We start from the raw sequence: 14893 nt of genomic DNA on the forward strand, positions 1-14893 counted from the left end.
AATTTGTTAAATAGGTGGTTGTCGAAGTCAGTGTTGTTTCTGGATGAATCAATAATGCTGCAGGAGGCACTCAAAGCTTCGGGGCACTTAGCGAGCAGCGAGAACCACCGCACCACGTAGGAGCCAGCTGCCGGAGCCGCTGATGCCCTGAGAAATGGCTGAATCTCCCTGCGTATCTGCAGCATGCTGACATAACCTCTGTTTATAGTAGCATATGACACTGCTGTACCAGACACGGGCTTTACTGCCTACTTGTGTACCAGCTAATGCTTAACAGCTCCTTCCCGGATATCTGCCTTACGTCTGGCTCGCAGCAGGCTCCTCTGCAGCCCCGTGCAGTGCCGCCAGCGTAGCTCACGGCGTATTTACAGCAGCTCGAGCTGTAAATGCCTTTGGGAACCCTCCGAGGGGAGAAGGAAAGGTGAAATGCCCTGGGTGGGTTGTGTTTTTCTCTGCTGATCTTGCAGGGGTTGTTAATGACGTCAGGTCTCTCCCCGTAGCATCCTCCTCTTTCTCCTTCGTTGCAAACCGAAGTGAGGTTTAGCGGGGAGAGCCTCATCCTCGAGGAAGTGAACGGGTCTGAGAGGGGGAAACCTGCACTGGGCCAGGTGCTGCAGCAGGACTTTAACACTCAGCAGTCACCAGTGAATCCTCTCCCCAGCGTGTGGGATGGGGCCGTGGGTGCACGGCCAGGATCTGGCCGCTTGCTGGGGGCAGCAGGGATGGGTGCGGGTTGGCAAAACGTTTGGTAAGTAGCCAAAGAGAAGTGCAAGGTCCAAGTCTGGGGAAATGGGCTGTAGGTGTGACCTTTTTGAGAGGAAAACTGCTCTGAGAGGTTCCTCTGGAGGGAATTCAGCCCTGGGGCCAGCTGGGGAGCTGATGACCCCGGTCCTACCTGCTGCGATGTGCTGTCGTGCTGCTACGGGTGCATTGACTGACTTGTTATCTCGCTTGTTCCCCACCACAGGGGCAGTCAGGACGCGATGGTTATCCGGTAACTCTGCTATTCCTTTTATTTTTATTCTCTCTTAATCCGCGCTCTGTGATCCTATCTATCTTTTCCGTGACACTTGATTTTCTTTGCGTGTCTTGATCTTTTTTTTCCTTCTGTCCTGAAATTCAGAAATGCTGAGGTGAAATAGTTTTCCCCTAGCACAGAGCATGCACCCCAGCCTGTCCTGGTGGGGGTCCCAGCTCTGTGCTGAGTCCAGGTCCCGGGGAGGGGTTGTGCTCCAGCTCTCCTGGATGGTGCTGAGGGCTGACAGCGACCTCCAGCTCTGCCGCCACACCTGCACTGGGAAAAGAGCTTTAACATTGCTAAAAGGCTTGTTCACCTCCTCTCTCCTTGCTCCCTGGGACCTGCAGTCCAGGCAAGCTGAGCTGCTGGTTTTATTCCTGCCTTTGCAGATCTGTGTGAGCCCAGCCCAGCAAGCAGTGTGTTGCTGCACCTTCGTGCCTGTGGCTGCACTAGGTAGCTTTATCTAATAAGGAGGTGATGATAATTGCGTTTCCAAAGCCCCACGTGTACCTGAAGGGCGAAAGTCAGCATAAAGCAGACTCCAGAGTCTAATTCAGCAAAAGCATATGGAGAGACTTGATTACATCCAGTTGCTTCGTCCAGCTGATTTAATTAGTTCCCTTCGGGCTGATCAAATAAACTGAGCAGGTAAAAATTCAGCAGATGGATTTGGTCCTCATCCGGCTGTGGTTACCTCTGTTAAAGAGTTCAGGGCTGGCGGAGGGGGGTGAGCAGAGCTCAAAGCCCAGCCTGCGTGCCGGGGGTGATGCTCTGGGGGTCCTCTTGGGAGAGCACCGCGTGTGGGTGGGCGCTGCCTGGGACGGAGCTGGGCACTGGCACGTCGGGAGGTGGCTCTAATGTGGCAAACCTCAATCCGGCCCTGCGAGCGGATGCAGGGATGTTGTGCGTTGTTGCACGCATTTCCTGAGCGTTTCTAACATTTCCCTCCTTCCGTGCTTTCTGAGGCTCCTTACCAAAATTGCGTAAAACTTGAACTGTGAGCAAATGCAGAAGTGGAAACGGAATGGTGTTTGGGATCAGAGGTGGATGTGGTAACGCTTCCACCTCCTGGGTAGCAGCGCTTTGATTTTCTGTGTGAGCTGCTGGTGTTTCAGCGAGTTGAAAATAATGGAAGCTTTACTCGGGTGAAGTGAATCAGAGCTCTAGAGACAGGCCCGAAGAGAAAATAGCGTTCATAAGATGCTTTTAATCTTTTGATAGTTAACATCATAAGGGGAGGGGTATGGGCCCTAAAATTAAACTTTACTGCAGAAACAATTTCTACTTTATGAGCTCTGTAGGTTCGTTGTTGTTTTATAAACCCCAGAGAGCTGGTTTCGATTTTAGGGTTACGGCGTGCCCTGCTATCCCTGCAGCAGCAGATCTGGGTTTGTTGATTTTTTTTCCAGTTTTGTTCATCTCAGTTTTGAAATCCCGTTGAACGTGGATCACAACATGTCTAGTGTAGCTTCGTATGGACCGAGGGCTGCGCAGGTCTGTCTTCTCCCCTTCTCCCCCCAGTTTTAGTCAGATTTGACAGGAGGACAAAGACCATGGGGTTTACTGTGAGCTCTGATATTGGGGCAGGTTAAGGGAAAGGATTTCTGATGGCTGATGACAAGGCATGAACTTATGCTGCTGTACGTGTGCCCCTGCTGTACCAAGTCCTTCAGAGGGTGCTGAGGATTGCGCTGGGAGTCTGTTCCTTTTCGGAAAGCTGTGATTCTGCCTTCTGTCAGCTCCCTTCCCTGCTCAGGTCTGCAGGGTTCAGAGCATCGACATGTGAAGCCCAGAAGGTGCTCGGCTACAGCAGCAACAGGGAGAGCAGGTAGGCTCTTAGATGGTTTGAGCAGGTCTTCTAATCCAGCTGGGCTTTTAGACTTAAGTTCAACAGTTAAGCATGTGCCAACAATAACGGGTCTTGCCCTAAATCCCTCCCGGCTTCGAGTATCGGGATCAAGTGAACGAAGTGGAAACAGAGCAGGAGCCCTCTGCAGTTACGGGCTTTAAGTGCAGCAGCTCAGGCTCACTGGGAGAAACAACCCCGGTCAGGACAAGCCTTTGAGCTGTCTTAGTGCAGCTGCACGGGGGGCATGGGGGCCCTTTTGTCTCTCTGCCCCCAGTGTTCGGTTCCCATCTCGCTCTCCTGTGCTGGATGCCATTGTCACCTGCGGCCACGTGTGGGACATTGCTGGGGCTGGACCACCTGCTGCAGCACGGTCCCTGCTTCCGGGGCTTTCTGGGATGTTCGCCTGCAAATTTTGGATCAAGAGGGACAGGGATGTCATTCTTAATGACTTGGGTAACTAATGCATTTCTTCTCTAAACGCGTGTGACAAAGTCAGCCCTGGGCTGCACAAGGCAGTGGAGGCTGCGCTGTCCCGTCACGGGTGTGTTCGCAGGGAAGGCAGCAAGGAGGGAACCTGCTACCGTGTTTTGGATAAAAGGTGACACGAGGAGGATGAAGTCTCAACCATCTCTGTTCAGAAAGTCCTGCACGTGCGCGGTGAAGCTGTGGCTTATCTGAAACCTAGCCAGGTACTGCAGCACGGTGGGCATTTGTGTACGTGAGATCCCAGTGAGCCATTTTCTATCAAGGCTTTAAGAAACGCAGGACCAAGGCAGTGCTGCTGCTGCCCTGCCAAATGCACAACATTTTTTGTGCAGATTGGCCCCGAGTAGGCAGAGTGCTGCGAGGCCTGGGTTAGGAGGTGCAGAGGGTGCGGGGATGCACAGTGAGCTGCCCGGTCTCACCGTGGGGGACCGTGGATGGGCCAGCACCATTTTATGCACAGGGCATCGCTGTGTCCGCGAGCACCCGGCTCAGGGACCTCCCATCAGCTGTGGGGACAGTGCTAGGGCTCTGCTTGTCCCCGCTGTGCGTGCTGTGAGCGGGCACAAGTGGGTGCTGTGGTTTCCCTGCTGCCCTGGCAACATCGCTGAGCGTGGCCGCGGGCAGGACACCAGCTACCGCTGCTCCAACTCCATTGTTTCGCTCTGGCGCTCCCCTCGCCAGTATTCTGAAGAGATGACAGCAGCCTTTGGATCAGATTGATGAGCAAAATTTGGCTGACACTGCCGGCGTTTGCCAAAAGAGTGCCCAGCCCAAACCGAAGTGCAGCCCCCAAGAGTTGGATTCGGAGTTTTTGCACAGCTGCACTGGAGCAGAAGAAAAGCAGATGTGCAGTCGAGTTGACGACCGAAATGTGTTTCTTGCTGGGCAGAACGAGGCACTGGGGCCGTTCCCGGGACTTGCCCCGAGCTGCACTTCCAGGGACGAGGATCCCACTGAAGCAGTGGTGCGGGTGAGCAGGAGGGTGGCAGCGGCAGAGCTGGTGGTGTTGTCCCCACACTGCCCGTGATTCGGTGGCTGTGAAGGAAGCCACGTGGCCGAGCAGCTCACCTCATTGGCCCGATGGGGACACCGCTCCTCAGGGCTGCGGAGGAGCAGAGGGGCTGGCTTTGCAGAGGGCTGGCGCAGGGGTGCTCTCGGCTGCTTACGTTAGCGGCATGGACAGCCGCATCTGGGGAGGATGGAAAACAGAAAAACGAGGACCAGATGGAGGAGCTGTACTGGAAGGAGGCTTTCCAGCTGACCTTTCGGTGCAGGCGGATCTTCCCGTTATGTAGCTGCTTGCTGGAACCAAATAATCCATGGAGGGAAAGCGCTGGGTGGTGCCTTTAGCTGCCTGCCCTCGTCCCATTCCCCTGCCCCAGGCGGGGATGGTTTCTCCTTGCCTTCAAACTGCTCAGCTCTCCTCCTGCACAGTATTTCTCCTCTTCCCCAGTGAGCTGTTGCATTTGCTGCTCACCAGAAACCGTTTTCTTCCCTCATCCCATCCACCAGAGAGGCCTTCTGGAGCCCAGGTCTCTGAAGAGTTTCATCTGCCCCTAACTCGTCTCCCCCAAAGTCAGTCTCCACTCCGGCACCCAAACGTGACATCCCGAGTGGAGAGTTGTCACTTCAAGTGGGAAGAAACCGAAGGAACGAGGTTGATTAATGAGGCGAATTACTTCATGTGCATGTCTTCATTAATAAAAAGCAGAGCTGGGAATAGGCTTTGCAGAAAAACTGTGATAGGAAACAGAGTTGTCTCCTACTTTGTACGTTTTCCTTGGAATATTATCATCTATTTTTAGTTGAGCAGAGTGTTCTTCATTTGGTTCCTTTAGTGTATGCCTGCCTTTGAATTTTGTAAATCGTTTGCGTTGCCTGAAAGAGCCTCAGCATTGTTCTGCCCATCTCTTGCAAAGGTGGGAGCTCTTCGGGAGGAAAATGCCTCAAGTTCTGCGTGCTTAGACGTAAGGCAGCTTCTTACTCAAAATAAGTCAGTACTGAGTAACAACATCCCTTTCTAATGACCAGTAACTACACCATGACGAGTCATGGAGTTCTGGTGGAGGAGAGTGTCTCGTTTTCTGTTTTTTCATGATGTGCTTTGTGAGAGGGGCCCTTTGAACGCCCATTGCGTGCTGGCACTGTGCTGGAGGATCTCTGAGAACAACACACTTGGCGCTGGTGCACCTTGTGAGGAATAATTGCTCGGTCACAACTGAAATGTTCTTGCGCGGGGTATTCTCAAATATTGATGGTCTTCCTCAGGCTGAGGAGCTGGTGGAGCTAAGCAGCTCAGCATCTTTAGAAACTGTTTTGGGAGCTCTGCGCAGTGAGCTAAATGCTCAGCTGTAGTGCTTGGAGCTGGAAATCAACTTGTAAGGATGATAAACTCTGTTTTTAATTAATTTTCAAGACAAAAAGCGAAGCCAAATGTTATTTCTGAGCTGATGTCTGAGAGAAGGAATTGGGGGAGCACACGCAGGAGGGCAGCTGGTTCCTCCGCTTGCAAGACCCCAGAGCTGCAGAGCAGCACGGCCCTGGCTGGGGTGGCAGCTCTATACCTGGGCTCCAATCAGCTGAGTTTTGGGGTTTCTTCCCTGAGCAATTGAAAACCTCAATTAACAGAACTCAGCAAGGGAAAGCCCACGTAAGCTGTCTGTGTGACCCATGGATGTGCTGGGAACGCAGGCTGATGTGCAGCAACTGAGGAACACATGCCAAAGCCAGCTCCTCGTGGCAGTTTCTCCGTCCTGGTGCGGCCACTTGGAGTTCACCAAAAAGCTCCGAGAGATGGGTTGCGTTGGGAACAGCAGCTTAACCCTTCAGGAGGACTGTTGGGAACGGGAGACCGTGCTATGTAGGGGCGAGCACGTGGACCTCAGACTTCCCTTGGCTTTTTGCAATAGGCGGGTGCTCTCTAGACCATGGGTGGTAGCTCGTGTACAGACACGGAGTGCCTGGATGTTGCATGGGTGTTTCTGTTTGTTGTGCACGCACATATTCTTAAAAGAAACAATAATAATATCTGACTTCATTAGATATATTCAAAAACTGCATCTTGTAATTTGGATCCATCTCCAAAACGGTTGCCATCGTGAAGCTCAGTTTTCTTAGTTTTCTTATGACCTTCATCAAGGTCATAACAGTTGAACTACGATTATTGCCCTTAATTGCAGGGTTCGGTCCTGTGTTTGTCTTTTATTCATACGTATTCAGACTTCAAGGATACCTCTCCCAGCAGGACCCCAGAAGACAGAAGTAGCAAACATTCATTTTACAAGGCAAACTTTTTCAGTTTCAGTTTTTTCATTTCATTTTAATATCAGTTTTGTGGCCAATCCACGTAACTGTTTGCCCAGCGGGGATAACTCCTTTAAGCAGGGAAAGCAGATCCAGTGTGTTCTCCCGTCATGTCTGTTTACTGGCTCTCTCGTGTGGAGACAACAATGATTTTGCAAAGAACAGCTCTTAAGGCAGCTGTTTATTTTTCTTTTGATTTAGAGGTAACTTGCACAGGGGAAAGAAAAAAAAAGTTGCCTTATATCCCACACAGGAGAGGAATTGCAGATGCGTTTGGTTATCTTCTGGGCTTCCCATTTCTCTTGCAGCGCTTCTGGCCAAGCGGAGGAGAGCAGCTCGCAAGGCACCAGTGACATCTGCAAGGAGGATTTTTCTGCCCCAGTTGCTCGGGTGGATTTTTGACCCTAAGCACACGTGGCAATTTGGGGACGACTCGAGGTGGCCGCCTGGGCCCCAGCTGGCGGGTGTAGGAGGAGGCTTGGTGAGGAAGCTGCCCGCAAGGACGGGTGGTGGAAGAGGTCCTTCGCCAGCCGAGTGCCTGGTGGAAGCAGGGCTTTGGTTTCTGGCTTCCTCTGGTTCACCGCTTTGGGTGCGAGTGCATCTGTGTCTGCCTCTGGTATGTTTGGACACAGCCACCTGGTACCGAGGTTTGGCTTGTAGGCAGGAGAAAACTGAGAAAACCCAAGAAGTTTGCTCCTCAGCCACAAGGGAGAAGTAATCCCAGTACAGCTGGAGAGCTGGGATGGCACTGGCAGGGTAAGAATACAAAGACAGTAAGAGGCTGAAGCGTTTGCTTCAAATGTCAATGTTCCTCCAAAACAATTGCTTCCCAACGTCAAAATTTCGTTCCCACCACAGAGGCTGTCTCCTCTCTTAGCTGGACATTGAATGCAAATGAAATGCAAACTAGCCCCCCAACCAATTGGGCACCGAGCGCTTGCGAGAAGCAGTCGCACGGTACACATGGAACTCATTTAAACCTCAGAAATTTGGGGGGAGTCAGGGGACTCTTTCTTCCATAAAAGCACTTTGTTGTTTTGGAAGGGAACCGGTGCCATGTGATGCACAGATGAGCGAGCGCTCGCTTGCGAGCTGGCGCTCAGCGCAGATGCGGTGATCCTGGCGTGCCTGGGAGCGGGGAGCGGGGGCTGGCCCCGAGTCGAGGGGCTCGCTCGCGGTGGCTGCTCGGTGCCCTGTGTGCTGGGAGGAGGGATGAGCCCCGGCTCTGCTCTGGGCTTGCTGCGTGTTTGGTCCGAGCAGGCTCGCTCGCAAATTGGAGCGAGCTGCCCCAGCGCAGCGGTTTCTCTCCACCCCTTTGGACTGGTCAGCCTTAGTTTTGCTCCCAGGCGTTTTTCTTGGGTGTCTTTGAGAAGATGTCCAGCAAAACAATGGGGGGGGGGTTCTGTGAACAGATGGAAGGAGGCTAGTTTTGTGTTTGAGGCAGATACTGAAGGAGAAGTCCCTTATCTCCATAACGAACCCCCAGTGAACGTTGTTGGCACCTGGGAAGCGAGCCGGGAGCTGCCATGCTCCAGGAAACCGACACTGCTGATGCAACGGAGGGGCTGAGTGGTGGGCAGGGCCACCCCCCAAAACACCCCCAGAATAGGGTCTGGGCTTACTTTTTCATTTTTTTTCTATTTTTGAAGCCTTTCAGAAACTCTCACAAGCATCGGTGCCCTGTGTGGGGGCGCAGGGACTGGGTGCCCCACGCGGCCCAGCCCAGCCTCCGAGGTGGCGGCTCTCTTGCAGAGCCCCACGATCTGGTTTGCATTATGGGTGAAGTTTTTAGCAAATTACTGCTCGTTTCTGCTTTGTTTCTATCAAAGAATGGACAGAAGGCTACCCAGCAGTCTGAGGACAGATTTTATTTTTTATTTTTTGGAAGAGAGCACAGATTCTGGGGGTTGGTTCATTAACACACGCCTGGCCCTTATCAAGCTCGTATCCCTCGTGGGGCAGCAGGTCTCCTAAAAAAAGTAGTTTTTAAGGTTTGTGGGTAGTTGTGGACCAAAGGAGAATTTCTATTGGGCTATTTCTATATATAATATCACCGTGTAAGCACAGATCTACAGACACAAGTGCAGGACAGTTCCCCTGGCAGCGATCCCATCCCCGTCACGCCATCCCCACCCCGTAATTACCACAAACGCCCCCTGCCTTTAAGGGTCTCAGAGCCCGACTCAGGCAGGCAGCAGCAGGGGCGCTGCCCTGGGCCCGGATCGGCCTCTTCTGGGGACCCCAGAAAGCCCCCGAGGGACCTGGGCTCACGGCTGTCACCTGCGGTGACGTTGCCATCAGCGTGTGCCCCGGGTAAGTTCCTCGCATATGCTGTGGGTGGGGGGTCAGCCACCTCTGTGTGCATTTAACATTCGGGAGGGTGAAGGGGTCTCGTGGTGGTGCTGGCGGATGGAGTAGAAAAGTGGGCTTGGTCCTGTACTGAGGCGCTGGGGAAGGAGGAGAGGCGGCGGTGACGGGGGCGAGGACGAGGTGACGTCCAGCAGCGCCCTTCTCTTGTGCTCGGTTCAGCTGCAGTTGGTGCCAGTGGTTCTCAGGTGCTGTTAGAGGACCCGGGTTTCGTTGCTCAGCCCCTCTTCTCCCCTCTTTTGTGCAGCTGGAGGAGCCTGGCCGGCTTTCTTTGCTTTCCTTGTGACGTTTGGTGTGGTTTTGCTCCGAGTAATGGCCGGCACAATCCCCTGACCCACAGCACAGACATCACAGAGCGGGGTGGGACATGACTTCTCCAGATCTGCCCCATTTATCCCAACATCCTCAAAGGTTTCATGGTCCTGGACAAACCCACACAATACCAAAGCTCTCTTTGGCCCGCAGTCGGGGCTGGATGGGTGTGCTCATCCATAGCCTTTGCCAGAGCTCTCTCCTAATGCAAAAATGTGCTGAGGAACTGTGTAGCCAGCGGACGCTGTCCTGCTCATGAAGATTTATGGCACAGCCCATAGGGTTTATGGCACAACCATAGGGTTTATGGTGCAGCCATAGGATTTATGGTGCAGCCATAGGAAGGGACGGTCCCCACTCCCCGGCTGTGCCGCAGCATTCGCAACGCCCAGCGACCCCGGGCCCTTCGCGGCGATGCTAAAATATTGCCATGTCCTTTTGTTCTGACACTTTCCTCCTTTTCAAATTTAAGATTTTACGATTTTTCGAAACCACAGAGACAGAGATTGAAGGCAGCCCTTTGAATCTGTTAAAATTTGACTGCAGGGTTCCTTCCGACCCCTGTGCTAATTTTTAGCAGAGCAGGAAACATTAAAAATAACCATGAGAGAAGATTTCCCAACTCAGAAGGATTGTGTCCTCTCAATCTCTGGCTGCATTTTCACTCGATGTTTTCCTCCTAACATTCCTGCAGTGTCGCTGGAGCGAGTCCATCCCCACCAGCAGCAGTGATGGCACTGGGGGAGGCAGGCAGAGGGCTGGCTAGCCAGGCTGGCACCCAGCCTTTCCCTGGGCAGGGTGAGGGATGGAGCAGGGAGATGTTTACTTATTGCGAGAGCTTTTGCTTGTGAATCAGAGCTTGCTTGTGAGCTCCACGTCTTCTTTGGTGAACGTAAAATTGTTCCCAAGCCCTCAGACACTCAGCGTTGGGTGAAATCACCTGCCACTGCAAAAATTCCGGTGCTACGTCTTGACCCTCCTGAGCTCTTGCTGTGAAACAAGCACACACCAAAAAAGAAAAGGCTCTTTAGGCTCTTACTTCTTTCCTTTCTTTCCTTTTTTTTTTTTTTTTTAATTGTAACCAAGTCCATCCCCTTTCTCCGAAGCTGAAATGGGAGCAAAAGGCTTGTAGTAGAGCATGGGCAAGGGCATGAGTGAAATTCATCCCCGGGCAAAAATGCCAGCACGAAGCTGCTGCAACGCCTCCTCTCGCTCAGGGTGTGCGGAGAGCTCACCCTCCCCTTAAGCTATCAGATAGTAAAAGCTTAGTTATCAAATAAACTAAAGGTCGCTTCATGTTTAATTAAAAGGGCAGAATTCAAGGAAGAGATGATCTCGACACGTGGGTGCTCCTGACAATCGCAGGCCGTACAGTAGGCGAGCCCAGGTTTCCCATGCTGTCCCCTCACCTCCCCACGCACTTCCCTGGCTGCTCTGTGCCTTGGCTCCCGCAGCCCCGTGGTGGGACACGGCCGTCGGGTCCCCGGCTCAGGCTGACCAAAGGTTTCCAAGCCTGGGTCCCGGCGTTGTCCGCTCAGCGGAGTGGCTGGCCCGGAGCCTGAAAGCCCCATGAATATTGTTTCTCTCGAGCATTAAATGCTTTCCCTCAAACAAACATCCTTTGAATAGGCCATTGTTTTTCCTTCTGGATGTCCCTTTGTGGACTGATACAAGAATAGCTAGAAGCTGATGAATTGCCATTGGAATTTTATTATTTTTTTTTTTTTTAATGCGTGGGACTCCTGCTTCTTGGAGAACTCGGCCGTCCCCTGGGTTCCTTGCTCAGGTCCCAGTTTTTTCCTCTGGAGATCACCAGTGGCTGTTTCAGGTGAATCATCTCCAGCAGCCTTAGTTTCAGGAAAGAAACCTGGTGGGCCTGATGCCTTGCCCGAGCGTTACGACGTAAAGAAACGTGGTAAGATGAAGTACGGAGGGGTGTTTGTCACGAGTAGTTTGGCTGAGCTACGTAAGCCTTTGTATTGATGGATATGACTGGATATGAGATGTAACTGTTGTTAATGCTACGTAGCAGTTGGGCACTGGTAGCTCCTCTTAAGAGATAATATATCATGTAAATAATACAGTCTGGTAAATTCAGAAATGCTGTGTGTAGCAAGCCCCATTATTTTCAGGTGAACATCTTTCATCCAGCACCCCTGGCCCTGCAGAGCATCCTGATGCCCAGGACTCAGTCCTTGGCTCTGCCTCTCTCCCGACAGAGCTGGGCACATCCCGGGGTTTATGTTCCACGCGGCTGCCGCAGACTGATTTATTCCTTACTGATGGCTGGAGCTGGGAGCTGGAAGGATGCTATTTTAATGCAGCCCTTAGGGTCCTCTTGCCAACATCTTTTTTTTTTTCTCTTTTTTTCTCCATTTCAGCATCATAGATTTAAGCTAAATTAAAAGAAGGTTCACCCCAAACAGTTCCCTAAGACTTAGAGAAGACAAGTCCTCCGTGCGGGAGGAGATGTGAGCCCAGCACGTTTGTAGAGCAAGCTGTGAAGACGCCCACGCGTGTGCAGGTGTGGGATGTGCTAACCCCCAGGCTCCCTTTCGCAAGCACAGCCCTCGTGCTTGCAGTAGGCAGAGAGGACAGCGATACTGGGCTGGTGCTTGGGATGACAGAAGGCCGAGCCGTGTCCCTGGGCCGGGCTGTGCTGCCCAGGGGTTTGCTCCAGCCCCTCGGCTTTCTCTGGAGCTCGTCCTTGCCCAGCCGTGCACGTCAGCCAGGGCTGGAAATGTGGGGTGGAAGCAGGAGGCCCAGTGCTGTGTGGACTCACAGCCATTGGGCCGTATCTCTTTGGGAAACACCTGCAGGGCTGAGGAACAGGCTTAAGTTCTTAGGCTGTAGGTAGCAGACTGGGGAATGTCGTTCTCCTGGGATCTACCACAGCTTTCGTGCTGCTTCTCCTCATCCCCGCCTGGCTCTGTGCAGCCCCAGCTGGCGGCAGGGGAGCTGCGTCTGTGTGTCCGTGGGCATTAGAGCACCTGCTCTTCCTCTCCCCGCATCCATCCTTTCTCACAAGAAGGCTTCCTACGACACGAGATGTTCAGCAGCTCGCGTTAATCGAGGACGGCATGCCCAGAACGACAGGGAAATAGCCTGGGACCACGGGGATTTACCGCGTGCTCCTGTGGCTACCCTAAAAAAGGGAGACCTGGGGGTGAGCTGGGGCAGCTCAGTGCTCAGCCCCGCAAGTACAGGTGTGTTTCCAGCCTCGTGACACTGCAGATGAGCAAAGCACGTAGGTATCGGCCTGTGGGACGGATGCACCCTTCCCTCCTCCCCAGCGCGACACCCGGTCCCCTCAGTGAGACTTAGTGGCGTGGTGTGAGGGCGAGAGCTGCTGCCCACGGGGCGCAGCAGGGTTTTACCAAGTCCTCCTCAGAAAACAGCCAGTTCAGCCCCGAGACTGCTACGAATTGCTCCCAACCCTCCTCACTTTAACCAAACCAGGTGTGTGTACTCTGTCCTTATAAACCTGAGGCAGTCCCAGGTGCTGTGCCGGAGCAGCGTCCCTGTCACTAACCCTGTCGCTTCCTTTCACGCCTCTTCGTGCTCTGCACGTTGTCGCCTCTCCCTCGGCTTCTGCGAAACCTTCTTGCTGGGCCGCATGCATGAAGGATTAGGTATACGAGTAACATAGCCAAAGATTGTCCTCTATGCATCCAGAGCCTCTTTCAGAGCACGACTGATATTGCTGTGTTTGTGAAGCGTTGGTCTTCCATCTTATTTTTTTCTAACGCTGTCTTTTCCTTCCCTTTGCAGGGGCCCCTTGGCTTGGATGGCAAACCAGTAAGTAGCACCAAGTGCCAAATGCGTCGTGTCTTTCTTTGTGCTGCTCTGCAATGGCTGGGCAGAACCTCAACTGTGATCCAAATCTAAATATTTTCTATACGTATAACTGTTTATTGGAAAGAAAAATGAGTCTGTGGTCTGAAACTTGTACGAGTTTAAACCCCAAGCACGGGTGGAACACGGTCCCTTTGCACAGGGGGCGATGCCGCTACTGAAGGTGGATTTGGGAGTCTGCAAGTTTGAGTCTCTTTTGTCCAAAGATTGGATTTGGAATTCTGCAAGTTCGAGTCTTTTTTGAGCGCTGGTGGCTGGGGGTGACAGGCTTGGCCACGGACCTCCTGTGCTCTGCTGGAGCCGGAGGTGGGTTGAGCTCCGTGGCTCCTCTCGGCTGTGGCTCATCCTGCTGTGGGCCGTGCACCGAGTGTGGGAAACAGACTGCCCTAGCTGCTTGGAAGAAGCAAACCAGTGATGTTGGTCACGGGCTGCTGGCAGCACATGGTGGTGTCATGGCAAGGATTGGTTCCAGGATGCTTTTCTTCAGCTCCAAAGGAGCGCAGGCAGGCAGTGCTCGAGTGAGGGGCGAGCTTCCCTGGCACTGCACGATGCAGCGCTTTCTGGAGCATCCTGGGCTTCATTTCCTGAGCTGTTTTCTTGACTTTTTTGTTGCTCGGAAGCCCTTTGGACACTCAGGTGCTCCTTTCTTTACTTGCTGCTGTCACAGAAACAGCCTTGTTGACTTCTGTTGGCAGAACGCTGGCCAGCGCTGAATCCTTCAGGCGGCTTGCTGCGGGAGCACCCGGCTACCTCTGGCTTTTTGTTTCCCAGTCCCACTTGATTCCACGTTCACTAGAGGGCACCATTTGAAATCTTTTCAAGCTTTGGTCCACAACTAATCGTGGTGTTTTTTGTTGCTTTTTTCTTTTTTTTCCAGAGTGGGCAGAAGTCAGTCAGTCTTTGCCATTGAAAAGTTATTTGCAGTACTTATTTTTAGCCAGCTAGAGAGCATTTTGTTATAGCTGTACATTGTTTTGTAATAGCAGAGGTTGCTTTTTATCCTGTTTTCTATCCTATACTTGAAGATGGCAAATGTGAATTAAATATATAGAGAGAGAGAAAAAAAAAAAAGGCACTGCCAGAGAAGGGAGAGACGGGAAGGGCAGCTCACACCACTGCACCCACGGCTCGGCTTTGAATTAGCAGAACCCCGTGCTGGCAGTGCTGCAAGCCTCAGCACCAACAGGGATGCAAACGGCCAAAGTTGTACACGATGGGCCAGGAGCACGACCCCTGCGTGAGAGACAGGGAGAATCCGAATGTAAAAGCAAACTTATCAGACATCCGAACTCGAACCAGACTGCTTGTGATCTCTTCCATGAGAGCAAGGGGCCAGCAGGCTCGCTCAGAGCCAACCTGCCAGCAGGAGGGATGCTGTGCGGGGCTGCAGATGCTGCTGACCTGCCTCCTTCCCACGCCGCTCCTGCTTCGGTGAGCACCGTGGGCTGGCCTGAACTGAGACTCGATGTTCTTGTGCCTGAAGGACGCAGAGCAGGCACACCAAAGCCTGGCCCCGCGGCTTCTCCTTGGGACTGCAGCGTGCCTCTGTCTGCCTGTCGTACAGAAAGCTGTTTGGAGGGAATATGACTTATGTCTTCAGCAAACAGGCCAAAGAAAGCAGCCTATCCTCCTTGTTTATTTCAAACAGATGTATAATTGTTGTAATGATATGCTGAGCATGTGTTTTTCTCGAAGTGATTTAA

The 14893-nt window shown here is 52.7% G+C and overlaps 1 protein-coding gene across 3 annotated transcripts in view; it reads left to right on the forward strand.

Annotated features, from left to right (window-relative positions):
- The window catches only part of COL23A1 (collagen type XXIII alpha 1 chain), a 165100-nt gene that overhangs the window by 127505 nt on the left and 22702 nt on the right, over positions 1 to 14893 (forward strand). For 2 of the 3 annotated variants that reach the window (XM_035338986.1, XM_035338989.1), the window contains exon 5: positions 13107 to 13133. In XM_035338986.1, the coding sequence (XP_035194877.1) occupies positions 13107 to 13133 (27 nt within the window). Of the gene's footprint in view, positions 1 to 967; positions 995 to 13106; positions 13134 to 14893 lie in introns of all 3 variants that reach the window. The other variant, XM_035338988.1, reaches the window with a different exon arrangement.

The sequence above is a fragment of the Oxyura jamaicensis genome, chromosome 13 (genome assembly GCF_011077185.1).
Source record: "Oxyura jamaicensis isolate SHBP4307 breed ruddy duck chromosome 13, BPBGC_Ojam_1.0, whole genome shotgun sequence".
Classification (NCBI taxonomy): domain Eukaryota; kingdom Metazoa; phylum Chordata; class Aves; order Anseriformes; family Anatidae; genus Oxyura; species Oxyura jamaicensis.